Below are 27,633 nucleotides of genomic sequence, written 5' to 3' on the forward strand. Positions count from 1 at the left end.
GCCCTGCGATGGGCTAGTGTCCTGTCCTGGAGTTGTTTCTGTCATGTGCACTATGATTGCTGGAACTGGCAGCAACTGCCCTGCAACAATGACATAGATAAGTAAGGACAGAAGGACAGACAGAACAGATAAGGAGGTGGAATTGCTGTTTATGTCAAACAGAATTTATTAAATGCAAGAAGGGCTCTAGACTAACTTTTTGCACTGGTTGCACTGGTGCGCCTAACTTTTTTTCTTAGGTGCACCAGCACAAAAGTTAGGTGCACCAAAATTTTCAACCGCATCACATTTAACACCACAGTTTTACACGTTCACTTTATTTATTTATTTATTTATTTATTTGTTTGTTTGTTTTTAATCGCTGTCCATATAGGCAATATTGACTTGTAAATGATTAACTAACAATCTGGTCAATATAAAGTTCTTTATTTGAAGGCAAGCACAATTCTATAAGAAAGGTAACTTACTGAAAAAGTGTTGGTGCTTAAAGTGCTTTACTGAGCTGAAATTTAAACTTAAAAAATCTCAAGATAAATTAACTAAAAAGAAAATCTAAATTAAGTGTTTTAAGGGCTTCAAACTGAACACCTCATGGCTCAATGTCTTATGGACTATCCTCCATTGCAGTCACATGCCCCTCGGATGGCCAACTCCTGTAGTTTGGCCTTCTTGATCTTTGGCCTTGACTAAACCAGCTGGCCACACTCTCTCTAGCATCAAAATCTTCCAGACTTGGGCATGAGCATGCTCGACCTCAATGTGTCCAATAAGTATATTCACTGGTCTTCCTCTCCGCAAGATGCGACCGTACACAATGACGCATTCCTTTGTGGCGATATCTGTGTCTCCGTCGATCAGGAATGCCATGTACGCACTGTTCGCAATTTGCACAGACTCCTATAAATTGGGCGCATGCGACATCATTGCTGTACGTCGGGTTTACGTTCAAGCCATTTTTCTTCATAAGAATTATTTCGTACTTGAATTTAGTGAAGGGAAGTTCTTCTTTTGCAATATTGTAGGCAACGTTAAACTTAATTATCATCTCGGCCTCGTCTGATGATCTGTTTGCTGCTGCCTGCCGCTGAAAGGCAGCGTGGAGAGGGGACACTTGAGCAGTGCATTTATCGCGGCATGTAATGTGTTTTATAGATGCATTGTGCTTTTTCAGCGTTTCAGTTCTAAATGTATTAGAACCAGTCACAAAAGCACTACTGCCGGCCATGGTCTTCCCACACTCTTTACAGTAAATACAGTGCATTATATTATTGGCTTTATTGTATCTTAGCCAGGGAAACTGGTCAAGCCACTCATTTCGAAATGTATACACTTTACCCCTTTTAATTTCAGTGGGCTCGGACTCGATCGTATGTGGCTCATTATCTAATGCCGTCTCCGGACCAGGGCTTGCTATAACTTGGGAGGTTGATGGCTCCATGTCAGAGTATTGGTTATGATTTTCGGTCGGATCAGGCCCTAACTTAACATTCTTAACGAAAAAGCTGTCAATGGATCTTTTCATCTTCTCTCATAATCCGCGGCTACATCCACTGTTTACCTGATGGGCTACTCACCTCTCTCTGTCTGACTGCATCACATGCATTTTCAAACGTACACACACGTACAGGAATATCTGGACCACGGCCAATCAGAGGGGGGGCGGGATCCGCCCCTCACTATCTCTGATTGGTTTAGACCACGATATGGGCCTAATGTGTGTCTGTTGTTGAACAACAGGGAGACTTTAAGTGTCACGGAGTTTCGTTTTTTTTCCCCCTCGAACGGCTGGTCGCACCGGTGCAACCTTTGATTTTTTTTAGTCGCACCATTGAGAAATTAGGTCGCACTCTAGAGCCCTGGCAAGTCCCCTTCAGTTGGACAATGAGCCCCATCTTAGTGAGCACATGTGGCTTCGCCTGGAAAGCATTAAGGAAAGAGGTCTTATTTTAGGAGTGTATTAGTATTATTAAAAAGGCAAGTATACAGGGGGATATTATATTAATGGGGGACTTTAACTATCTGAATATTAACTGGGATAACTTATGTAGCCCTCCCACCATTTAACTGGCACGTTACCTATGACATAGGATGAAATTTCACTGGTGGGATCCACATTAAACACCTCCCAATAAATTACAATAACCAATGGGTCCAATGAAAACAATTATTATTTATAATTTTTACACTAGTTCAAAGCAATGATTTATAAACACTCGCTCCTTTTTTTTATTAATTATTTGAATGCAACCACCATGTAAGCACTTCACACAATCATGGATAGAAAACAACAAACAAACAAACAAAAACATAAAACACATTTATATAAACACACCGCTTATGGGATATTATCACAGTTCAACTTAAATTTTTCTGAGTTTCAGCACTAGTAAGGTTCACACCTAGAAATCAAAAATAAATAAATAAATATATATATATATATATATATATATATATATATATATATATATATATATATATATATATACGTTAGCGCTTAGTTGGAGCTCATATGCAGGACATAACTTCACGTGTACTCACGGTGTCCTTCCAGAACTTTTTCCCCACACTTCTCACTTTCCTCCTTGGTTAAACACAGGAATCTTACAGCTCAGTCTGGGATGACGCCAGCAGCTTTGTCTTGATGCGCGATTTATTTGCGTTCCCTGATTAGTTGTTGCCTCCTGTGATATTTCTGACACTGCTTATTTGCATGTTCTCCTTCTGGGATAAATCATGTTAGACGTATTGCGTGCCAGCTGTGCCTCTCGGAATGCAGCTGTGGCGGTCCTCCAAAAAGTCTTTATCACCGAGCTCTGTATCGCTTAAAAAAAAATGGGAGAGCGCGCAACTGTGCAGCCGCGTTTTTTTTCTTCCACAGGTGAGACGTGAACCTGCTTCCCGCGCGAGTTCCCTTCCTGCTCGAACATGGCGCCGAAAATCGCGCGCACACTTAGCGTCAAGTAAACACTTCTGAGTTTACTATTATACCCAACTAGCAGGGTGCTACACTCTCCCCCCACCAAATAAATTTCGTTGTGTTCTCATAACGAAGGGAAATACATTAGTCACATTGGATAACACTTAAAACCAAATATACTATAAGGAACATTATAGAAAATTTCACAAGTTAAACCAACTAAAAACTATTTTACAGTTAGCCCTACTAAATGATGAAACTATCATCTGTATTTAGGTGCACCTATCCAAATATACTGTGTAGAACAATATCGCAATGGACACTTAGTACCTATGTTTGGCTCTCCAAGGAAATCATATTCTAAACGGTTTGGAACTTTCCTGATTCTCTGAGATCTTCTGTATGTTCCAACCTCTTCATTAGCAATTTGTACTGCCCTTCATTTCCCACAGAAGAATCAAAGATCTCTGGGGCACTATTTTGAGCTCCTTGGGAAAATTCCAGAGACCTTACTGTATCTCCACAATCATCACAGAATTCTACAGCAGGACTTCTTATGTTGAAGCTCCCAGGCTCCTCATCCGTGACTTGCTCTCTAGCATTCCCTACATGCTCTGATCCAACAGGGTCTAAACCCATACAGGAAGGTTCCGGGAGATCATGACCACTAGCACCTCTGGAAGGTGCATAAATCCATTCTCCATCCTCATCATCTTCACTGTCCGAATCTTTTCCAGAACCTGGCAAATCGACAACTTCTTTATCTTGGACATTTTGCACATCACTCATCTCCTGGTTCAAACATTGGGTTCTCTCTCTGCCCTTATTCTCTCTCAAAGTTCTTTTTTGGGAGTTAGCATTACTGTCAACCTCAGGCAGTAATCTCAGATTCTGTTCCACTGAAAGCAGATGATTTCGGTGAAATATTTTTACAGGTCCCTCACCATCTTCTGGCTTCACTCGAAAAACAGATAAATTGGGCATTTGGCTTTCAACAATATATGGCTTGGGACTCCATCGATCAGCATTTGTGCTTCCCTTGCAATCCAAGATTCCGAATCAGTACTCTATCACCGGGAGCAAGATGAGAATAGTGGATTCTCTGGTCATGACTCTTTTTATTTCCATCATTCTTTTTCCCAGCAGCAGCTTCGGCCAACTCATATGCTACCCTCAGTTCATTTTTCATATTCATGACATACTTCTGATATGACTTTACTGACGAACTGTCACTTGAAACACTGAAACTCAAATCAACAGGCAGTCGGGCTTCCCTCCCAAACATCAAAAAATAAGGGAAGTATCCAGTTGCTTCATTGCGGCTGCAATTATAGACATGTACAAGGTGCCCAATATGACGACTCCATCTACATTTTTGTTTTGGGTCCAGAGTGCCCAACATGTCAAGCAGAGTCCGGTTAAACCTCTGGTTGAGGGTCACCCTGAGGATGATATGGAGTGGTTCTCGTTTTTTTCACACCTAATAGATTCAACAACTCATGAATTAGCTGACTCTCAAAATCTCTTCCTTGATCGGAGTGTACACGCTTGGGTAGACCATAGTGAATAAAGTACTTTTCCCACAGTACTTTAGCCACAGTGGATGCCTTCTGATCCTTGGTGGGAAAAGCTTGTGCATATCTTGTGTAATGGTCTGTAATGACTAGAACATTGCAAGTGTTACTGGAATCTGGTTCAATGGAGAGGAAATCCATGCACACTAAGTCCATTGGTGCACTGCTGCTCAAATGACCCAAAGGTGCAACTCTCTTTGGCAAAGTTTTTCTCTGTATACACCGAGCACAAGTCTGACAGTACTGCTCCACATCAGTCTTCATATGGGGCCAATAGAACTGATTCCTAACAAATCCATAGGTCTTCTCAAAACCCAAATGTCCAGAATCATCATGTAATGATCGTAGAACAATCTGGTGAAATTTCTGTGGCAAAAGTAATTGTTTACACTTTGGTTTGTTGGGTGGCTGAGTGTAGCGGTACATCACTCCATCTTCCATCTTCAACCTTCCCCATTCCTTCAAAAGTAAAGCGATATATCTGTGTTTTCTCTTATTCACCATGTGAATATCTCCCTTTCTAAATGCATTCCACAGATCACCCAAGCAAGGGTCTTCCTGCTGTGAGGCTGACAGATCAGATAGGTTCAGTTGGGGCAGTGATGCAGTGCTTAATGTAGCTAAGTTGCAGTATGCTGCAGGTACTGCCTTAACGGAGCATCCTAAACAGTTAACAACTCTGTTGAATGAAGGACAGTTAAGCTTATTAACCTCCAACAGCTGACACAGGCCTCTCACTCCATTAGAAGAAATGCTTATCCAGTCCTCATCCTCCACTGGGCTCTCATGGGCACGCCGAGACAAAGCATCCGCATCTGTGTTTTGCTTGCCAGGTCGGTATTTGAGGCTGAAATCAAAGGCTGATAGAGCTGCCAACCATCGATGTCCTGCAGCATCCAATTTGGCAGATGTCAGTAGGTAAGTAAGAGGATTGTTGTCAGTTTGTACCTCAAACTTGGCCCCGTACAGATAGTCATGGAGCTTTTCTACCACAGCCCATTTTAATGCCAAAAATTCTAATTTGTGTACTGGGTAATTCCTCTCAGTGGGTGTTAGGCTTCTACTAATGAAAGCCACTGGCCGCAAACCCTGCCCCTGGTCTTGATATAGGACACCTCCTAATCCCTCACAGCTTGCATCAATGTGCAACACATAAGGTAGTTGAGGATCCGCAAAAGCCAATACAGGTGCCTGAGTAAGTTGAGCTTTTAGAATTTCAAAAGCTACTTCACATCTCTCATCCCATCTATCTCCAAATGGCTCAGTAGGCTTAAAGTAGACCCTTACTGGCTCTTTCTCCTTATGTTTTTCTGCTGCCTTCTTCTTAGGCAAGCAGCCTTGCAGTAATTGGTTCAGTGGGTAAGAAACTTGGGAAAAGTCTTTCACAAATCTCCTGTAGTAACCACAAAAACCCAAGAAGGAGCGCAGTTCTGATGTAGTCTGGGGTCTGGGCCATGAAATCACTGCTTCTATCTTGGAGGGATCAGTTGAGATTCCATTTTGAGAGACAATGTGTCCAACATAGCTGACAGATGTTTGGCAGAACTTGCATTTATCAAGTGATAATTTTAGTCCTTCACTTTTCAGGCGATCCAAAACCTTAAGGAGGCGCTCTTCATGTTCTTCCAATGTTCGCCCAAACACAATGAGGTTATCCAGATACACCAACACCTCCAATAAATTCATGTCCCCAACTGTTCTCTCCATAACTCGCTGAAAAGAGGCTGGAGCTCCCGTTATACCCTGAGGCATCCTTTCAAACTGGAAGAACCCAACTGGGCAAATGAAAGCTGTCTTTTCTTTGTCTTTTTCACAGAGAGGAATTTGATAGTATCCACTTCTAAGATCCAACACACTAAACCATTTGCTTCCACTAAGGCAGGCAAGAGCATCTTCAATTCTAGGGACGGTGTACTGATCTGGAATTGTACGTTGATTTAGGGTTCTGTAGTCTACACACATCCGTATTTGTCCATTCTTTTTACGCACTACTACTATAGGTGATGCATAAGGGCTCCTGGACTCAGTAATAATACCAGCATCCTTCAGTTTTCCCAAATGCTGTCTTACATCTTCAATGTCAGCAGGTGCAAGCCGGCGAGACCTCTCCCGGAAAGGTTTATCTTCAGTTAGCCTGATTTCGTGTTGAGAACTCTTAGCACAGCCCATATCAAATTCATGACAGGAGAAAACATCTTTCCTCTCCAGCAGCTTTTGAGCTAGTCTTTTCTTCCAATCTCCGGGCAGAGAAGAATCACTAAAATCAAAGGAGTCCAAAGTCAACTGATTCTCAGCAGTCATCTCGGCAGGGGAGGAAACATGTGGCACAACCTCTACTGGGAAGATTTGAGCAATTGGCATACCCCTCTTCAAAATAACAGCCTGATCGGACATATTCCGAACAGTGACTGTGATCCTTCTTGAGTGTTCAGCTGGAGTGTTCTGCACTTCTGGCCTCACCAATAATGCCTCAGGAAACCGTGGCTCTTCAGGATGATCCACTAGCAAAGTTTTATTAGAAAATTTTCCTAAATATTTTGGAATCCCCCTAACTCTTGCCGTCTCACCAGGAGACAATATGACAGGCTTTGGGTGTGAAAACCACACTGTACCTTGGCTTAAATCATCAGTCTGGTCAGCTGTTATCCTCATGACCCTTTCAAATGCGTCTTTCATGACGGGATGGACCACTAAAGTGTTCAAGAAATCTTTCCCAACCTTTTGCTTGCATGCCTCAATCAGTTTTTTCACCACGGATGTATTTGTTCCTACTAGAATGGATGCTTCACCCTTCATTACTGGATCCGGACACACCAGCACCAGTGCATCAATGGCCTCAGTTACTCCAGTTACAGATCCTGGAAACTCGAGCCTCAAAGACAAACATCCATCATAAGGGTATTGCTGAGAACTTAAACCCCATATCTCCAAATTTCCAATTTCCATTAAAGGTAGATGCTTAAGGTACCTCTCATAAAAGGATCGATAGAGAAGAGTAACTTGAGACCCACTATCAAGTAAAGCTTTAGCATAAATCCCCTCTATCTGCATAGGAAGGATAGCGCTAGGCCCAACTAGCCCTGATGGGAGCACAGCTGTCTTTTTGTTTAGTTCATTGCACTGGGTGGAACGTGTCTTTTGAGGAGCTTCAGCCCGTCCCCCTACTGAGCCCCGGGGTAGTTTCCCATCACCCTTCTCATTTTAATGAGTCGTTGATTCACTTTTCTCAAGTTCTCCTCATTTGCACAGTCCCATTTAAAGTGGCCATCCTCTCCACATTTATAGCAGAAAATGTTTTCTCCACCGCCTGCTTTGCTTAGAGCACTTCTCCCTGTAGTGGCAGCTAAGCTATGCATCTTGGGAGTGTCTGATGTCACTGGAGCAACAGCAGCAGACAGTAGACGAGCCATTTCACTTCTCAGTCCCCTAATTTCCTTCTTTAGCAGCTCAACCTCACAGTCAGCTGAATCTGTTTTATCAGAGGCCACGGAGGACACAGTTACACTGGCCTGAACAGTACTTCTATTATGAATCATTTTCTCTTCTTCTCTCACTTCTTTTAGAAGTTCAGTGAAAGGAGGTGGTTCACAAAACTTGTGCGTCATTCTCAACCTAAGTGCCACCATGTCATCTGGAAGAGCCCCTCGAATTATTTGCTCAATACGAAGGCGATTCAATTCAGAAGACTTCAGTCCCCCTTTTCGCAGAACACTGTGTAGTAGCTTATCTAGCTTGATTATATACACAGAGAGCTTTTCCCCTTTTTCTTGGAAGGTATTTCTGAACTTCACCATCAGATCAGATGCATTCTCTGTAGGACCAAATGCTGTATCTAGAGCCTTCAGGTAGTCACAAGAAGTAGCTGAAGGATTTTCAACCTTCACAAACCTCACAATATCTGCTGCGGGCCCTCTAAGGCATTCCACTAGTCTCTGTTTCTTCACATTGTCAGAACACTGCCATTCTTCGAGAATATGTGTAGTGTGTTCAGCCCATACCTCATAGTCTTCCTCCCCATTTGGTGTAGGAGTCAGTCCAGAAAATGTGCGCAGTTTCCTATAATTCTGTGCTTCTACTAGTGAGGCAGTTTGGCATTTCTGAACTAGTGAATTAATTGCGCTAACTAACTCCGTGTTAAGTGTGAGAGCTGGGGAAGCTACATCCTGTATGTCAGCTAAAGATTTTCCCTCTTGTTTCAAGAAAGACATAAGCTTAGTATGGAACTCTTCACCTTTACTACTGCCAGATGAAGGGGATGTAGCACTAAGTACTTGAGTGGACCATGGGCCTACTTCATCAGGAATTCCAATAAAAACTGGGAAAGAAATTTCAGAAACCCTTTTAGAAATCTCTACTAAGACAAATTGCTCCCTACCTGTTTTATCACTGCATCGACCATGCACTTTTGTCTTGCCAGTTTCCTTAACTGTGTCTAACACCCTATATATAACTGTGTCTGTAATGTCCAGTGGCACATTGCTTAAAACAACAGCATTCTCAAGCGCAACATTCTTCTCTTTACACCAAGCAATAATCTCATATACATCCATATTGTACAAACTTCAGCAATAAACAAGCAAGTTTGGAAATGGAAAAAGATATATACAAAACTGCACAGTCGAGCACAAGTAACTTCAAAAAGGCAGAAAACACATAATGCTATACAGGAACAGTATTTATCACATTAGTGCCCACCAAAACAACACTTTTTTTTTTTTAATAATCCCGGACGAGCCCCCACAAATGTAGCCCTCCCACCATTTAACTGGCACGTTACCTATGACATAGGATGAAATTTCACTGGTGGGATCCACATTAAACACCTCCCAATAAATTACAATAACCAATGTTATTATTTATAATTTTTACACTAGTTCAAAGCAATGATTTATAAACACTCACTCCTTTTTTTATTAATTATTTGAATGCAACCACCATGTAAGCACTTCACACAATCAACACATTTATATAAACACACCGCTTATGGGATATTATCACAGTTCAACTTAAATTTTTCTGAGTTTCAGCACTAGTAAGGTTCACACCTTACTAGTATATATATATATATATATATATATATATATATATATATATATATATATATATATATATATATATATAAATCGTTGGCGCGCTTAGTTGGAGCTCATATGCAGGACATAACTTCACGTGTACTCACGGTGTCCTTCCAGAACTTTTTCCCCACACTTCTCACTTTCCTCCTTGGTTAAACACAGGAATCTCACAGCTCAGTCTGGGATGACGCCAGCAGCTTCGTCTTGATGCGCAATTTAATTGCGTTCCCTGATTAGTTGTTGCTTCCTGTGATATTTCTGACACTGCTTATTTGCATGTTCTCCTTCTGGGATAAATCATGTTAGACGTATTGCGTGCCAGCTGTGCCTCTCGGAATGCAGCTGTGGCGGTCCTCCAAAAAGTCTTTATCACCGAGCTCTGTATCGCTTAAAAAAAAGGGAGAGCGCGCAACTGTGCAGCCGCGTTTTTTTTCTTCCACAGGTGAGACGTGAACCTGCTTCTCGCGCGAGTTCCCTTCCCGCTCGAACGTGGCGCCGAAAATCGCGCGCACACTTAGCGTCAAGTAAACACTTCTGAGTTTACTATTATACCCAACTAGCAGGGTGCTACACTTACAAATAGCACAGCACAAGAGCAGGAGTGAGAGTTTTTTTAACACAGTATGTTAAAGCACCAACGCAAAGTGAAGTCTGTCTGGATTTAGTTTTATGTAATAATCCGGAGAGAAGTGAGGGTGTAGAGGTGATTGAACCACTAGGGTCAAGTGACAACAATATAATTCAGTTCTCATTGTTTTGGATGTGTGGATGCAAACACTAAAACTGTTAAGTTTAACTTTGGTAGGGCAAATTTTTAGCAAATGTACAAATGTGAGGATAGACTAGGATAAGCTTTTATGTGTGGAAACAGTTGAAGAGCAGAGGCACAGCTTTAATTAATGTTGTACATGTAATGCATGGCAGGTGCATATTAAAAGGAAATAAAAAAAAAACTCTGCAGTGGATTAATAAAAAGTTTAATAAAAAAAAGATGTAAAGAAAATGAAGCTGCATAAGGCGTACAAGACTAATAACTCCAATGTAAATTTTAGGGCATATGAGAACATGACGGCAAACATTAAAAAGGATATTAGGGAGGCTAAAAGACAGTTGGAGAGCAATATAGCAGATAAGGTGTAAGATGACCTAAAGAGATTCTTTCAGTATTTTAGCAGTAAAAAACAGGCAAGGAGGAGGTGAAGGAATAGTAAAGGGAAAAAAATGCAGAGAGTGAAATAGTAGATGCTCTACAGTAAATAATAATTTTTCTGAGGTCTTCATGAGTGAGGAAGTAGATAACCTACTACTAAAGACGTACTGATTGATTTGGAAATTGTAGAGGTAGAAGTACTGCTCAGATTAAATAGGCAGAGATCAAACAAATCTGCAGGACCGGCTTATATTAACCCTTATAATATTTACATGTATAAACCTTTGACACAGAGTTATAGGAAGTCACTGCACACTGGGGAAATTCCAAAGGACTGGAAAATGCCAAATATTATCCCATTATATAGAAAAAAGACAGTCAGCATTGGTTCAGCAATGGGAGGTCATGTTTTACTAACATGTTGGAATTCTATGAGGAAGCAACAAAAGGATTTGATCAAAGTGGAGCAAATAATATTATTTATCCGAACTTTCAAAAAGCATTTGATAAGGTGCCACATGAGAGGTTGGGCATCAAACTAAAAGAAGTAGGAGTTCAGGGTGATGTTTTTAGATGGGTGCAGAATTAGGTCAGAGACATGAATTATAGGGTAATAGTGCGAGGAACGTTATCAGAATTGGTCAATGTTAAGAGTGGCGAATAGCAGGGGTCAGTGCTAGGGTTGTTGCTATTTTTAATATACTGTATATTAATAACTGAAATATAAGTAACAAGCTGGTCAAGTTTGCAGATGATACCAAGATAGGTGGATTGTTAGATAGTCTGAAATCCATTAAATCATTAAAGTGGGACTCGGACAGCATACAGGCTTGGACAAATGTGTGGCAGAGGAAGGTTAATGTCAGTAAATGTAAAGTATTACACATAGGAAGTAAAAATATACAATAGGAGGACTGAAAAATCAAGAGTACACCTTATGAGAAGAATTTGGGAGTCATAGTGGATTCTATGCTCTCAAATTCCAGACAGTGTTCAGAAGCCATTTAGAAGATGTGCAACGTGTGCACCCAGGGAACAAAACAGGAAGCAAGTGCCTTTTTTCTTTTATTTGTTTGTATCTTTTGTTGGTACTGTATTGCAATACTGTCACTGTTCTGAGGAATACAAGTTAGAACTTCACTATGTACACATGTCAAACTTGAACTTAAAACATATCATACATAGAAACTACAAAATTATGTATCCCCTTTTGGAAGTTTTCATGATTTATTGTTAATAGAAGATTGAATCATAGTGAATATAATTTGGCTTTTTGACATTGATTAACAGAAGAAACACTTTTGTGGGAAACTGAAATCAGATCTCTGCAAATGGTGTAAATTATTATAAAGATAAAGTCTGTGTTAGGCCTTGAACATCTGGACACTACAAGTTTTACTTCTAAAATTGCTCAAGCTCTGTCAGCCTGCATGGGGACTGCAAGTGAACAGATTTTATCAGGCCCAGCCGCACATTCTGCATTGGTTTAAGATTTGGACTCTGAAAGGACCATTCCAGGACATTATCATTGTTGTTAGTAAGCTATTTCTGTTATACTTGGGTTGTTGTCTTGCTAGAAAATAAATCTTCTCCCATGGTGCTAGTTTCTTGCAGAATGAGTGAGGTTTTCCCCGTACTTTGCTGAATTTAGTTTAAACTCTAAGCCCTCCAGGGCATCCTGCAGAGTATGATGTTGCCACCACAATACGTCAATGGTGGAGAACATACCACACATGGTGTTTAGTCTGATGGCCAAAATGCTCAATTTTGATCTTAGAACCTATAGAACCTTCTTCCAGGTGAATTCAGTCTCCCATGTGCCTTCTGGCAAATTCTAGCCAAGATGTCACATGCACTTTCTTTAATACTGGCTTTCTCTTTGCTAATCGCCCATAAAGCTGTGATTGGTAAATCACGCGGGCAGCAGTTGTTGTCTCCACGATTTTATACAGTGCAGCTTGTAACTCCTTTAAAGTTATCTTTGTTCTCCCGATTGCCTCCCTTCACAAGTCTTCTCACAGTACCATTTAGTTTTTATGAACAACCACCATTTGGCAAATTTACAGCTATACCATACTCTTTCCATTTTTTAATGATTTATTTAAATCAACTCCAAGCAATATTGAGTGACTTAGTTATTTTTTTGTCTCCATTCTCTGTCTTGTACTTTTCAATCACCTTTTCACAGAGCTGTATGGAGTGTTCTTTTGTCTTCATTGTGTAGTTTAGTCCACCATAATGACTCGCCACAAGTTGGATCTTCCAGAAGTGGTGCTTTTCAATCAATCAATCAATCAACATTTATTTATACAGCACATATTCATACAAAAAAATGTAGCTCAAAGTGCGTTACAAAATGAATACAAAAATAGAAGACACAATAAAAAATAAACATGAGTCAACATTAATTAACATAGAAAAAGTAAGGTCCGATGGCCAGGGTGGACAGAAAAAAACAAAAAAAAAAACTCCAAAAGCTGGAGAAAAAAAAATACATTTTTAGACTTAACTTTTAGACTACAACCAATTGAAACTTCGGACACGTGATCTCCATTGAACTGATTATATGACTCCTAAAACCATCTGGCTAAGCCAGAGAACATTTAGGAGTGTTATATTGTAGGGGATGAATGACTAAGTGATCAAGTATTTTGTGTTTTATATTTGTATTATTAATTAATCAATTCAAGCCACTTTGCTGACAAATGTTTTCACTTTGACATTAAGGAATCTTTTTATGTTGGTCAATGTTAAAAAAGTCCAATTAAATCCTCTGTGATTCAAGGCTGCACAACAATGAAATGCGAAAGCTTCCATTGGAAGTGAATACTTTTTTTATAAGCACTGTAAAATTAACCTACTATGTACATCTTTGGGATACTGGGGTTGGGGGATAAAGTACCCAAAGAAAAGGTTGCACAGATACAGGAAAAATGCACAGCTACATACATCTGTGCTACATTTTCAGCTTCCCAATAAATATAATATCCATTTTTCATACCTGTTTATTCCATTTAAACTTTGTATGGGGCAAAATTTGAACAAGGCGGAATCAGCCAATTCTGGACTGGATGCATATCCATCATTGGGCATACTTTAACACTCACTTATACTGGGCTAGCTCAGCATCAGAAATACTACATAGGAGCCAGTTCTCAGAATCATTGACATGAGCTGGTTACATGCCACATCATTCAAGACTAGATGCTAATCCATTACAGTGTACCCAATCACACACACATTCTTACAAAAGTCATTTTAGATGGGCCTATTAACAAAGTGAAATTCTTTACAGAGGGCCAGGGAATTAGAGAGGTATGTAGATATATTCGATAAAAAGCACAAACCTTATAGCATTATGCCACTTTATGTTAATCTGCAATTAAATATATTGCTGAACTTTTAAATATTGTACTACTAAGATATTTAAGATTTGACTAAGCTGATTAATGCATTTATAAATTTCACTTACCAGAACATTTTCTCTTTATATCCATTTACATTAAAACTTTCATCCATTGCTGAAAAGTTAATACAACTTATAGAAACCAGGATCATAAGCGAACCTAGGAAATGCAACTTTGTTTTCATTATGAAGAATTTTCATTAAGTGGCAGGTAGCTTTAGAATATCAAATCAACCCTTTTTTATGACACATATAAAAATACTATCTGTGTTACCTGTAATGGTCATTTCTAACACAATGGGCCTTGGTTATACTGACATCAGTTGATTGGATTTATCAGAAGTACCACATAACTAAGTTCTATGTTGTATACAATATTTTATTTATTTATTTATGTAAAATCAGGGATTAATATTATTAGTTCTCTGGAGCTCCCTACCCTTTAATATGCAACATTTAATTGCCCATCACTAAAGCACTTATTACATAGATAAGTTTTTGCTTTTCCTAGTGACTGACCTTGGCTTTTGTTGATGGGCATTTTAATGCACAATTTTTCAGTAAACTGTACAGGGGTAATCAGTAGGAATGATGGGCATTTTGGGTATAAATATGATCATACAAATATGATTATATATAGCCCTTTAGCGTATCTTGTAATAATGGTAGTTTCAGTCAGATCTGAATGTAACACTTTTTCTATAAACTTGTACCATTACAAAGTTTTGGATGGTTTAAATTAAAATCAATATACTGTACACTAAGTTATTGTTTATTTTAACTTATTACCTACAGCATTGATGTAGACAGGCTGCACATTCACATGGCCATTGCAGTGAATCAAATGTTTTTAAGCAATGTGCAGAAAAAATGAAAAGAAATAATATTGTGAAATATGTACAATGTTCACCTCCTCTATTTACTGTCTGTAGGGGACCCCTTATTTAGTTGTAGAAGTGCTTAAACTAACCAAAGCGTGTCATTGCTGCTGGGTTGTGTTGTACGCAGATCTTGAAGTTGTTTCTGCTTTATGGAGCACATCGTGGTTTGACCTGCAAGGAGACATCACTGTTCACCACAATACTGCATGTATTTCACTTCAAAGTATATGTATATAAGCGAGACTGACAATCCAAGGCTGACATCATCACCCGGATATACCATATTGCAAGGAGTAAAGCCTTATTTATACTTACTGTGTGACGCAAGAATATAGACCACAATACAAATTGCATACACAGTAAGTGACTAAAACACATTCATACTTGACGTGGCCCATTTAATGGTCACATTGATATTCTCCTGGTCAGTAGGCGACAATGCCAGTCAATGCTGCATACCTATCAATGTCACATCAAAGCAATTGTGCCTGCTATTACTGACTTTAAGAGGTTAAAAAAGGAGAAGATGGAGTGCCAGACCCATTAACCAAAAGCAGTGAAGGAAGGGTGAGTATAATATTTTTGTGAGTGGGGTAAATGTACATGACAAACAGATGTACTTCAAATATTTTCTGAAGTCTATCTTGCACTTTAATGACCTGCTACGTCATATTCTGGCACCCACATAACTAGCACTCCTGAAAATTCACAGCATTGGATAAACAACGCTGCATCTACATTGATGAAAAGTTAGACAGCTGTGGGGATGTGCTACTGTGTATGACGTAATTTTTCACAGCATGGGTATATCAATTATAAACCAAGCTTAAGAAATAGAGAGTACTGTGTGTACCCAAGGAAGCAACTTATTAAACATGTCATCTTTCAGCTGCACCATACTTCACTTGCATAAAGTGGCAACCTCATTCTCTGCACAAGTGCTTTTTTTGTCCCTACAGCATCATCACTGGAAAAACAACCCACACACAGGTTTGTTTTTTATGATGTCACTAAATTTCAGTCTAATCAGCGGAAGCGTTTTTGAGATGTTCCAATATTTGTCTTGTCCATAGATAACTAGTAGCCTGGATATATCATCTTGCCAAATTTCAGCTTTCTAACTAAATGGGAAACTATTCAATCCCCTTGAAAGTCATAATAACTGAACTTATAACTACTTCTTTTTCAGTTAAATATCTACGGAAAATGGTTTATTTTGACTTTGGAAATGTATTGTTGCAGCATACAACTTCATATTAAAATACTGAATGAATAATGGTGATTAAAAGACAACCTTGTAAAATGCAGATTTCCTGAATAATCATCAGAAGTATTTTGGGCATTAAAAAAAAGTTGTGGAAAAGATGAAATGCACAGCATGTCATTTAGTCCTTACTAACATATCAACTTCACTTAAGAAGAGGCCACGATTCAACAGCATTATGAAGTAATGGTACATTTCTTTTTAATTTCACATGCAACTATGTGCACAGTATTAGCATGTCTAACTGAAATCAAAGAAGAACTATGCACAATTTCAATTTTTATACATTTTTAGTATTAACAATAAAAAATAAATCACTCACTGGGAACACCAGAGACCAGTCTCAAAGGGCGTAAAACCCTGAAGGCTCGAAGAGCTTTCACATCAAATCCTGCTGCTTTTCCACCTATAGGGCTTGTTCCTTCTGCTTTGGTTGCTTGTTCTAAAATAGCACTAAAAAGTCTGAGGAAGAAAATCAGTAGAAATTATTGTTTATATTTATATAAATCACCAAAAACATCATCAGTTAAAACAAAAATTATCTTTATAATATATTCATGGTTAAAATGAATTTGCACTTGAAATTATGAAAATATGGAAAGGCAAATCAGAGACATTTAGTTTTTCTTAAATTCTATCTCCATTAATAACAGTAATTAATCAGCATTAAACATATCTTGAAATTAATCATTCTATTCATAAAAGGTATAATGAACGTATTGTAAAAGAGTAGCAGTAAACATTTAATTGTCAAGGTCTATGGGACTTTAGATAGTACACAGATAACATGCATTTATTCATCTGTACATTAATTATCAGTACATAATTAAAAAAAAAGAATAAAAAGTTGTCCAAAATGAACCCTGACATTACCGGAAAACATAAACTAAATAAAGGCAAAAACAAACATACAAATGTAACTTAGTTTTAAGTTTAAAAATTCAGATCCAGGGCTTTGCAATATATTAACAAGTCTTGTACATTCCAGTATAGTACAGTTATTCTTGTCTATTTGGTCATTTAGCGTTACTTACATAAATATCAATTTGTCCCCCACCCTTAGAATCAAGCCACTTCTCCCTAGTGCAGATACTAGTTTCTTTCCTGTCAGAGATGGAATATACACGTCTGTTTCCTCAGCAGTTTGAAAGTTGTGAACCGGATCAAAAACAGTGTCAGACTTCCACTAGCCCTCCTTCTCTTTGCCAATAAAAGGTCCCTGATCCACTAACAGAACAGTTCTAATTGGTTGCTAACATCTGCTTGTAAAATCTGGAACAGTCTTCATCAGTGTTTGCTACTGCCCTCTACACCCAAGACTTCTAAAATATAATAAGGTTTTCCTCTTGGAGGCTCCAACCTTTTTCAAGACTCTCTGGCTTTGTTTTCACAATAGCCAAAAAAACCAAAAATAATGGAACCTCTGCAAAAAATAACAGACTGGATTTCCTTTTCACTATATACTATAATGCTATATTACCTTGGTTTTTTCCTACATAATAGCAGTTCCTTTAAGTTTCACACGGTGTCCTGAATTTCAGCCTCAACTTAAAAATGTTTTTCAGAACATATCCTAAGGCCTGTAGTTTTTCATCAATTAACAAATCTGTAAGCAACATTACAAAAATTTTATAACACTACTACAATTCTTAAAAAGGACAGGATTGTTTAAAATACTTTAAGAGGTTGAATTCACCACAACAGAAGATGGCAGTAATGTATCATAATGTGTGGAAAAAGCCAATAAAAAGAAGAAGAAAGTGTTAGATAAAAGTAATGAACATTTGTGTGATTAATTAAGATACTAGGAAAGACACTGACAAGTACATGTGATCTGATGTAAAAATCTTCATTTGTTATCCAAAACTTTATTTGTGGGCTAGGAATTGATTTGCAGACTGACTCAGTGCTTAGGACAAAAAAAGATTGCATGCAACTGCATTACTATATAAACCTTTAGGGATATGATCCGATAAGGTAAAATTGGTAATAGCATATTCTAGCAAGAGAATGGTTCTCCACTGGGTGGTGTATGTGCTCTCGTTTTGTTAAATATTATAGCTGGTAATATCTTCTTATAGGATGGTTCAAACATGTAGAGATCATTATATGCTGATAATTATGCATAGTGGAATAGAGGCAGGAACATAGATTATACGCTTAGGTAAATTGGCTCCTATAGAGGAGGCTACCTTCTACATTATCGCATTGAACATTAAATCAAATTTTAAAAAATTCATATTTTCATTTCATAAAATTCAACCACAAAACAGCAAAGATTGATGCACAAACTATGCTTATGGAGTGCTCTAGCATGGATTAAAATAATGTAGTTGTGTTTGTTCTTTTGCACTGTGTGTCTTAAAATTGTTTTGAGATGTGCAATACTAACAATTTTTTATTCTCTATATTCTGTAGCTGCATAGTAAAGTCAAAATAGCTTGCAACTTTCTAAATTTTATATATAGATTCATATATATATATTTAAATATATTTATACATATGCATATGTATATATATATGTATATAACACTCTACCAGTCAAAAAAGTTTTACAACACCTCAGTCTTTTCAGTTTTTATAGAAATATGTGCTGTTTAATGTCTTAATGTTTAATGAAATCAAGGCATAGAAGAAATAAACAATACTAAATAAATAAATAAGTCAAGGAATTATAAAGTATGCAAAATTGTATTCAAATTTTTGATTTATCAAAGTAGCCACCTGTTGCTGATATAACAGCCAAACAGTGTTAACCCTTTTTGATTCAGAATGCCAGCCACTCGATACAAGTCATCAACTCTACCTCCAGCAAAAGAACCCCAGAGCATCGTATTTCATCCTCTGTGTTTGGCAGTCAGTGTCACACGCTGAGTAACCATCCTTTCACTAACTCGATTCCATACAAACACCCTGCACAGTAAACCATTTGGTTCATCGGTCCATAAGACTTTCTTCCAGTCCAGTAGTCCACAGCCAGTATTTCAAGGCCCTATCTTGTCCTTTAAGGAATGGCTTTCTTACTGCCACTCACCCTGTCAAACCTGCAGCATAAAGTCTCCTCTTCACAGCATAAACTGAGACTTAGTTTTTTCAACCACTGTTAAGATGTGCTTGAAGCTGTTGTGCTGTGACGTGCCCATCAAGCAAGCTGGTGAATTTAGGTCTGCCAGATCTCTTCCTATTCAGAATTTTATTAAAGCTTCCAATTGCCTTCAGACTGGATAGGACACCACTGGACTCACAGACACTTGGATTTTGTGCAATTTCTCTAAATGAAAGGCCTACACTTCCAAGGGTAATAAGCCTATGTCTCATTTCATTTGCTAAATGCCATTTTCTTGCCATTATCACTGGAATTTACAACTTCCTACAGTATAATATTGTCCTAGTAGAACTTCAAAGGGTGGAGTGTTCCAACTCTGCTCTAAGAATGACAAAGGGTTTTTAAGTAATCCACACAAGTTGGGACACCTGTGCAAATTGTTTGCTTCAGCTTGCAGGGCTCAATTTACTTTAATTGCTGCAGAACATTTCTAAGTTGTAGTGAAACGTGGCTTAGTACTGATGGTGCGGCTGTTTTAATCTAATCTGCGCCTCCGAATTACAGCTTTGCTCATGCGGATCGCCAAGGTAAGAAAGGCGACAGTTTAGCAAAAATTTACTCAAGCCAGTTAAAGTGTAAAGATGTCGGCTTTGGCAAATTCAAGTCCTTTGAATATGTTGCCGTTGTTATTCATGGAGTTTCTCAGTTTCTAGTATTATCCATGTATAGACCTCCTAAATACAATGCATCTTTCTTTGAGGAATTCTCAGACTTGGTGTCAATTCTAATTACGAACTATGACACGTTCCTAATAGTCAGTGACTTTAACTTTCACATCGATAATCAGCGTGACCCGAAAGTAAAAGAATTCATGAACCTCCTGGACTCTTTTGATTTTAGCCAGCACAATAGTCAGCCTACACACAAAGCAGGTCATACGTTAGACTTAGTAATTAGAAAAGGACAAAATGTTGATGTGAAGCAGATCATTGATATTGGTCTGTCAGACCATTTTCTATTTCTATTTAATATAGAAATAATGATAGAAAATATTCATGAGATGCATATTGTTAAAAAATGCTTCCTTGATTCATCAGCAGCTTCAAAATTTACAAATATTCTAAGCAACCAGTCCATTTGTAGTGCTTACTACAATAGTGAGAATAATGTAAATAGTTAAGGTGGAAAATTTTAATACTAAGGTGACAGCTGCTGCTTATACAGTCGCACCAGAAAAGATAAAAAATCTTCTAGCACTGTTACACCATGGAAGACCCAACGAGTGTCTGATCTAAAGAGAACAGAGGGATATTGAATGACTATGAATGAATATTGGATATTGAATGAAGGGACTATGAGATATTGAAGGTTAAAATAATAGAATACAACAACATAGTCCATCTTGAGAGGCGGTGTTATTTCTCTAGAATTATAAATAACAATGCTAGTAATCCCAGAGTCTTATTCTCCACAATTGATCGTCTGCTAAATCCAGGTCACTCAATGGAATGCCTCCAAAATACTTCCAGTGAAACTTGTGAGGCTTTTGCTGTATTTTTTAAACAAAAAATTAATGATATTAGAAATAATATAGTACATCTCTTCCAATACTGATCTTCTTAAACCCCAGTGCTCTATTATAAACAAATTATATTTTTTCACCAGGATAGATTTACCTGATTTATATGAAATAATTTCTCAACTGACACCCTCCACCTGTGTCTTTGACGCAATACCAACATTTTTTTCAAAGAAGTATCAGGCGTGGTAACTGATAGTATTCTTGACATAGTAAACTCGTCATTAGATACGGGGTCTTCCCAGACTCTCTTAAGACTGGTGTAGTTAAACCCCTGCTGAAGAAAAATAATCTTGACTCCTCTGCTATTTCTAACCTGACTTTCTTAAGCAATATTCTAGAGAAGGCAGTCAATATGCAGGTTAATGATCACCTCAATAAACAGGCTATTATTTATAAGTTTCAGTCGGGTTTCAGAACAAATCACAGTACAGAAACTGCACTCGTTAAAGTTTTAAATAACTTGTGAGTAAATGCAGACAGAGGCCGTTTATCTGCTCTCATCCTCTTATATCTGAGTGCAGCATTTGATACCATTGATCACAATATTCTTAGAAATCGCCTTAGTCAATGGATGGGCCTCTCTGGCAGTGTCCTAAATTGGTTTGAATGCTACCTGGCAGGTAGAAAGTTCTTTGTTAGTTATGGTAATTATACTTCAAAGACACATGATATTCTATATCGTGTTCCACAAGGCTCTATCCTGGGTCCGCTGCTCTTTTCGATTTACATGCTTCTGTTAGGTCAGATTATCTCAAGGCATAATGTGAGTTACCACAGCTATGCCGACAACACTCTTGATTCACTGACACGATGTTTCACTTGTGTTTCCGAATGGATGAATAGTAATTTTCTCAAACTAAATAAAGAGAAAACAGAAATTTTAGTGATTGGCAATAATGGATATAATGAGGTTATTAGAAATAAACTTGATGCATTAGGATTAAAAGTCAAGATGGAGGTAAAGAATTTAGGGGTATCTATTGACTCTGACCTGAATTTTAAAATCACATATTAATCAGGTTACTAGGATAGCATTTTTTCACTTAAGAAATATAGAAAAACTTAGACCTCTTATAACATTGCAAGATGCTGAAAAATTAGTTCACACTTTTGTTTTCAGTCGGCTAGATTACTGTAATCCACTCCTCTCAGGACCACCTAAAAAAGACATCAATCGATTGCAACTAGTGCAGAATGCAGCTGCTACAATATTAACTCAGAAACAAAAATTTGAGCATATCACCCCAGTTTTGATGTCACTACACTGGTAACCTGTGCTATTTAGCATTGACTTTAAAATACAGCTTATGGTTTACAAAGCCTTAAATAATCTCGCTCCATCTTATATTTCGGAATGTTTTACACCTTACACTCCAAATCGTAAACTTAGATCTTCAAATGAGTGTCTACTTAGAATTCCAAGAGCTAAACTTAAAAGAAGTGGTGAAGTGTCCTTCTGCTTTTTTGCACCTAAAATCTGGAATAGCCTGCGATAGGAATTCGCCAGGCTAAAACAGTGGAGCACTTTAAAACACTGCTGAAAACACATTACTTTAACATTGCTTTCTCATAGCTTCATCTTAGTTAAATCCTGATGCTCTGTATATTCAATTAATTATCATTATTACTCATGGTGGCTCCAAAATCCATACTAACCCCTACTTTCTCTTCAATTCTTTTTCCGGTTTTCTTTGGTGGCAATCCACCACCACCAATCCACCACCACCTAATCAAAGCAACATGATGTCCTTACATTGATGGATTAAAGGCCAGAAGTCCACATGACCATCATCATCAAATTCTTCCATGAGAACCCTGAATACAATGAGGACTGATTGAGGTAATTTATGTTAGGTAGAATGCCTAGAGGGGGCTGGGCGGTCTCGTGGCCTGGAACTCCTGCAGATTTTATTTTTTTCTCTTGCCGTCTGGAGTTTTTTTTTTTTCTGTCTCCCCTGGCCATTGGACCTTACTTTTATTCTATGTTAATTAGTGTTCCCTAATTTTAATTATTTATTTTGTCTCTTTTCTCTTTCTGCATCATGTAAAGCACTTTGAGCTACATTGTTTGTATGAAAATGTGCTATAGAAATAAATGTTGTTGTTGTAACCTATTAATTGTTCTCTGAAGAAGGTGCTTTTGTAATATTCAGAAATTTCCTTTTTATCGGTTTATGCTAACCTAAACCGTAAATTTAAACCTCTGGCAGTTTACTACTTATCCTTTCAGCAATTAGGTCATTCATTGCATTTCAGCTGACTACAGTTGAAGAAAAACTGGAATACCTGAGGTGTTCTAAAACTTATATATTGTGGTATATGGCCGCTTTCCCCCAGGCCGCCATGTGGAACACTCCCTGCAGCATGGAGGTACCCCGAATACCAGCAGGGAATCATGGACGATTGAGTTTTCCTTTACAGCCCTGCTGGATACCACAGGAGCCAACAGAGGACGCTGCAGGGAGGCCCAGAGAGTCGTATGTGCCCTATAACCCGGAAGTATGTAATAGGCAAAGCAACAGGGGAAATGACGTACTTCTGTGATGAAGAAAAGGACTTTTTATCTGACCCGGAAGTGATAGGAAGTCACATGGACTGAAGGATTGGAAACACTTCCAGGTCAGGGACTATAAAAGGACGATGGGAAATCCCAGATGTTGAGCTGAGCTGGGTGAAAGGGTGGCAACGCGTCTGGGAGTAGGAGGATTGGTTTACTGAGAATTGTATTGTGTAATTGTATGAGTATTGTGGAGTGGAGGGTGCTTTGTGCAAGGTATATTAATAAAAAGTCAACATATTGGACTTTTACCTGGTGTCTGGCGTATAGTCTGAGGGTTCAAGAGGACGATAGCACCCTCTATCTGTCACAATATATACTGTAAACACATACAGTCAGATATTTATACTCATATATACACAAGTCACTATCTATTTAAATTGGCTGTTTAAAAACAGAATATTACTTTGGTGTTACTCAGACTCCACATCTGTTACTACTTTTTTTGCATAAGTAACGAAACATTTAACAGTAATTCTTGAATTGTTTTTTGATTAACCAGCTGTTTTCACAAACATTAGGCGTGAAGCCCTCTTACTTTTGAACACTGTTATTCCAATAACTTGTTGAGTTACTACAACAGTACACTTTACTTTAGCAGTCTAATTGTGTGTTAAATGCCTAGCTGGGATAACTTTAATTACTACTTCTGTTTACAGTTTGAAGATGGTATATACTACATTCCTTTAAACTTTTGACCATTCATTAAATATTATTGATTGTGCGGCTTTTGTGTAACTTAGCTCTTACAAATTGTTTAAGTCAATAAGATACACTTGCAATGAAGTCTGCAATAGAAATTAATTTTATCATGTTCTAAAGGTTTTCCATTACTGGCTGATAAAGCACTGGGGTTGCAGAACATTTCAAGAAGCTGCTGAACTTTGACCAATGCTGCTTCTTTAAGTTTCTAGTTGTACTACTGTTGCCTATGATTTAATTAACTAAAGGTTCAGAAACTACAGTAAGTTAGATCACCAATGCCATGACTGTTATTTCTAATAATTTGAATTAAATTTATATAAAGGTGTGTTCTTGAGTTTCCATGATGTAAATGTGTGTGTGACTGATATCAAATAATGGTGTATACTTTAAGTTGGTGAAGTAAAATTATTGCCCGAATAAACTCCAGTCTGTTTTTCCAACATATTTATTTCTTAAAAATGATTATTGTGGTGGATAATGACCTTATAAAAAAGCTCAAAAATACTGGAAACAACTTGATGGATAGCTAAGGCTTTTTGCTATGTTGACAAAGAAATTTGTTACATTCAAAGACATACAGAATATGAAAGGATGACCCTTATAAGATAACATAAGCATGTTGTCAAGTGAGTAGAAGAAATTCTTGGTCTTGGGATTTCCTGTTCAGTTTTCAAATGTAGCAAAAAAGGGCAAATGTCTTCCTTGCTTTAATGAGTTAAAAGGAAACCATCCACACAGGAATAGGAAAGAAGAGTACAGGGCTATCCTCTGAGCAATATGGCAATCACATCCTTCATTTGTGTTATTTTAGTATATTTTGAATGTTCTGTTTCATATTCCAAAAAAAAAAAAACAGCCAGTAGGATTATGAAAATAAGATTCCCTTGCAGTCAGAAGCCTGAGACAGGGGAGTTCTTCTTTAAATCAGCAGATCCAAGCAGAAAGAACAGTAATCAGAGAGGCCCAGCATCCCAAAGCTGCTCAGAGAAAAGAGTGTCATTCCAAACCAATTCCTTGCTGGTGACAGTGTCTCTTTATTGGCCCAGTGTGCACGTTTCCAGCTCTTTACCCCAACCACAGTAGCTTTCACATTAGTTCTAATGTCAAGCTGGTACTTGTACTGTGGAAGAATAATTTTAGGGTAATGTAGCATTCATCTTAAAGAAATAGCATAAAGGCTTAATGTCAGAAACCTGTTCAGGCACACCAGGAAACCAGATAAAGGTCAAGTGAACAACAAAATGTACACTGAAATATAAGAATTGATTAAGGAAAAATACTGAGATGGTCAAGTAAATAATGTACCAGATGAAAGGTTATATACAAAGTGTACTGAAAGACACCTAAGAGATGACTAAGAAATCAGCACAAATCCAATAAACAAGAACGGACAGTTGTTATATGCACAGAAATTTCAAGGGTGGTGGCGCACCTCAAAGGTATAAGAAGAACCAGAATATAATATAACAGACTTTTATTTTATATAAATTATTTGGGTGTAAACCAATGGACCAACCAGAGGGAAATATATGCATTGATTGACACTGTATGTAAATTCAAAAGTTTATAAAATGAACCTCTGTTCTTTGTTTCTCTTACCATTCTGATCATTCTGACCAGGCTGTAACAGACTGCTTTTGAAGAATGCTCCCTCCAAGGCATTATTAAAAGATACAATGAGCAGCTTTTCTCCTGCCTGATAACTGATTTGTCCTCTTTGTTTCTTTCTTTAATAAGATGTTAAATTTCTACCACAGTACTTACTAGTAATGTCATAAAATAAACTGAGTTTGCCAGCTGAACTGTCACATGTTTATATTCCATAATCAAAATTGTGTTCATTTAAATTTATATCATTTCTAATATTTTTCATTGCATTCCATGAAATGCTTTACCAATAAGCAGCTTTGGTGTCTTTGTTTAATCTGAATTGTAATTATTTCTGCTCATAAAAACAACCCTTTTTGTAACAGTAAAATTAAGTCATTAAAAAAATTGTCAAACGAACGAGACAATGATGATGGCTTTAAACATCTGACCCATATTATGTGTATCCCTCTTTTTTATCTGATTGTTGCTGTGACCACTTACAAAATCTAATATGTAATGAGAATATGTTCCAGGTAGTAGAAGAAAATAAGTCTTTTATATCTTATAGTTGGTTCTTTGTAATTATTTTAAATGATACCATAATAGAAAATTACTGAAAAATGAGGAAGGTACTCACCCCACCACCACAATAATAAAATCCAGTAAATTCCATCCATTTCTGAGATATGCATTTGGGTGAAAAAGCAGTCCATATGCGATTACCTTTAAAAATGCTTCAACTGTAAAAATGATGAGGAAGAGGTACTCCACACGTTCCTAAAATAGAAAGACAAATGTACAGTGTTTAATGTTTACAGCAAGTAATTGCAAAATTAATTCTCAAACCAACTTTTACTTGTCAAGCTGTTCAAGAATTGATCATCTTTGTTAAACATCACACAGGCCTTTGGAGTTATGGGCTTTTCAGTTGTCAACACAAGTTCAGAAATCACACTCTGAAAAGCTTAGTGGCTGTCCTTTAGCATTCAAAATTAACTTAATTTTTTGTAGCATTTCTCATAATTAGTGCCACCCAATGCAACTCCTTCTATCCATCACTGAATCCACTTAATCGAATTAAAGTAAACAATGGGCCAGAACTGGCTCTGCCAGATGCATCGAGTGCAAGGCAGAAACAAACCATTTATGGTGTGCATGTCTATTACAAAAGATAGTTATGCCATTGCCCACATGAGGCAGAGGCACCAGGTAACAAAAACTGTAAATGTTTTGTATATGAAAATGCAACCAGAGAGGCTGGAAAAAAATACAAGGTAACATAAAATATGTAAAATCCATACAAACAGTTACTGAGCTGGCATTCAAAACCAGTGTCCTGTTGCTGTGAGGCAGAATTGCTGACAACTGTACCCATTGCACCACCTGCATATTTATTTCAACATTTTAGATTTAGAGTATAGGAAGGTTAATTGACCAAACAAGAAGTCTGTGATTAGGACTGAACATGCAACCATCTGCCTTATAGTGCACCTTTTAATCTATAAGAGAGAGGTCAGGAGCATGTGCTGATAGAGCGTGTTGCCACACACACCACATGACAAACCACTTCAAGATCCCAGATTAGGACCCAAGTGCAGCCATGCGATGGGTGACACGTCAGCACCACACTACTTCAGATGGAATGGAACAGTGTGAGGTTTTTTTATGGTGCCTGGAGTGCCAGTTCTGCCACCAACCCCTAGGTTTTTCCCTGCAGGTTGGAGGACCTACTTAAGGGTCCAACGAAGTAGAGACACTTCTGAGAGAGATAAACAAGGCCTTTTTCATGGAACAATTAATGAGTTAACAACTTACAGCTTTTCTGCAGCAATGCAAGTTAATTAAGCCTTGAAAGTTGATGTAGACAATTCCTATAGGTGTCCTAA

At 37.9% G+C, this 27,633-nt stretch overlaps 1 protein-coding gene across 9 annotated transcripts in view; it reads right to left on the reverse strand.

Annotated features, from left to right (window-relative positions):
• Window positions 1-27,633, reverse strand: part of LOC120540046 (voltage-dependent L-type calcium channel subunit alpha-1C-like) — a 1,017,626-nt gene that overhangs the window by 421,196 nt on the left and 568,797 nt on the right. For all 9 annotated transcript variants that reach the window (XM_039770507.1, XM_039770503.1, XM_039770506.1 and 6 more), the window contains exons 4-5: window positions 26,385-26,524; window positions 16,590-16,729 (exon numbers count right to left, since the gene is read on the reverse strand). In XM_039770507.1, the coding sequence (XP_039626441.1) occupies window positions 16,590-16,729; window positions 26,385-26,524 (280 nt within the window). The remainder of the gene's footprint in view (window positions 1-16,589; window positions 16,730-26,384; window positions 26,525-27,633) is intronic.

This window comes from Polypterus senegalus, chromosome 12 (genome assembly GCF_016835505.1).
Source record: "Polypterus senegalus isolate Bchr_013 chromosome 12, ASM1683550v1, whole genome shotgun sequence".
NCBI classification, from domain to species: domain Eukaryota; kingdom Metazoa; phylum Chordata; class Cladistia; order Polypteriformes; family Polypteridae; genus Polypterus; species Polypterus senegalus.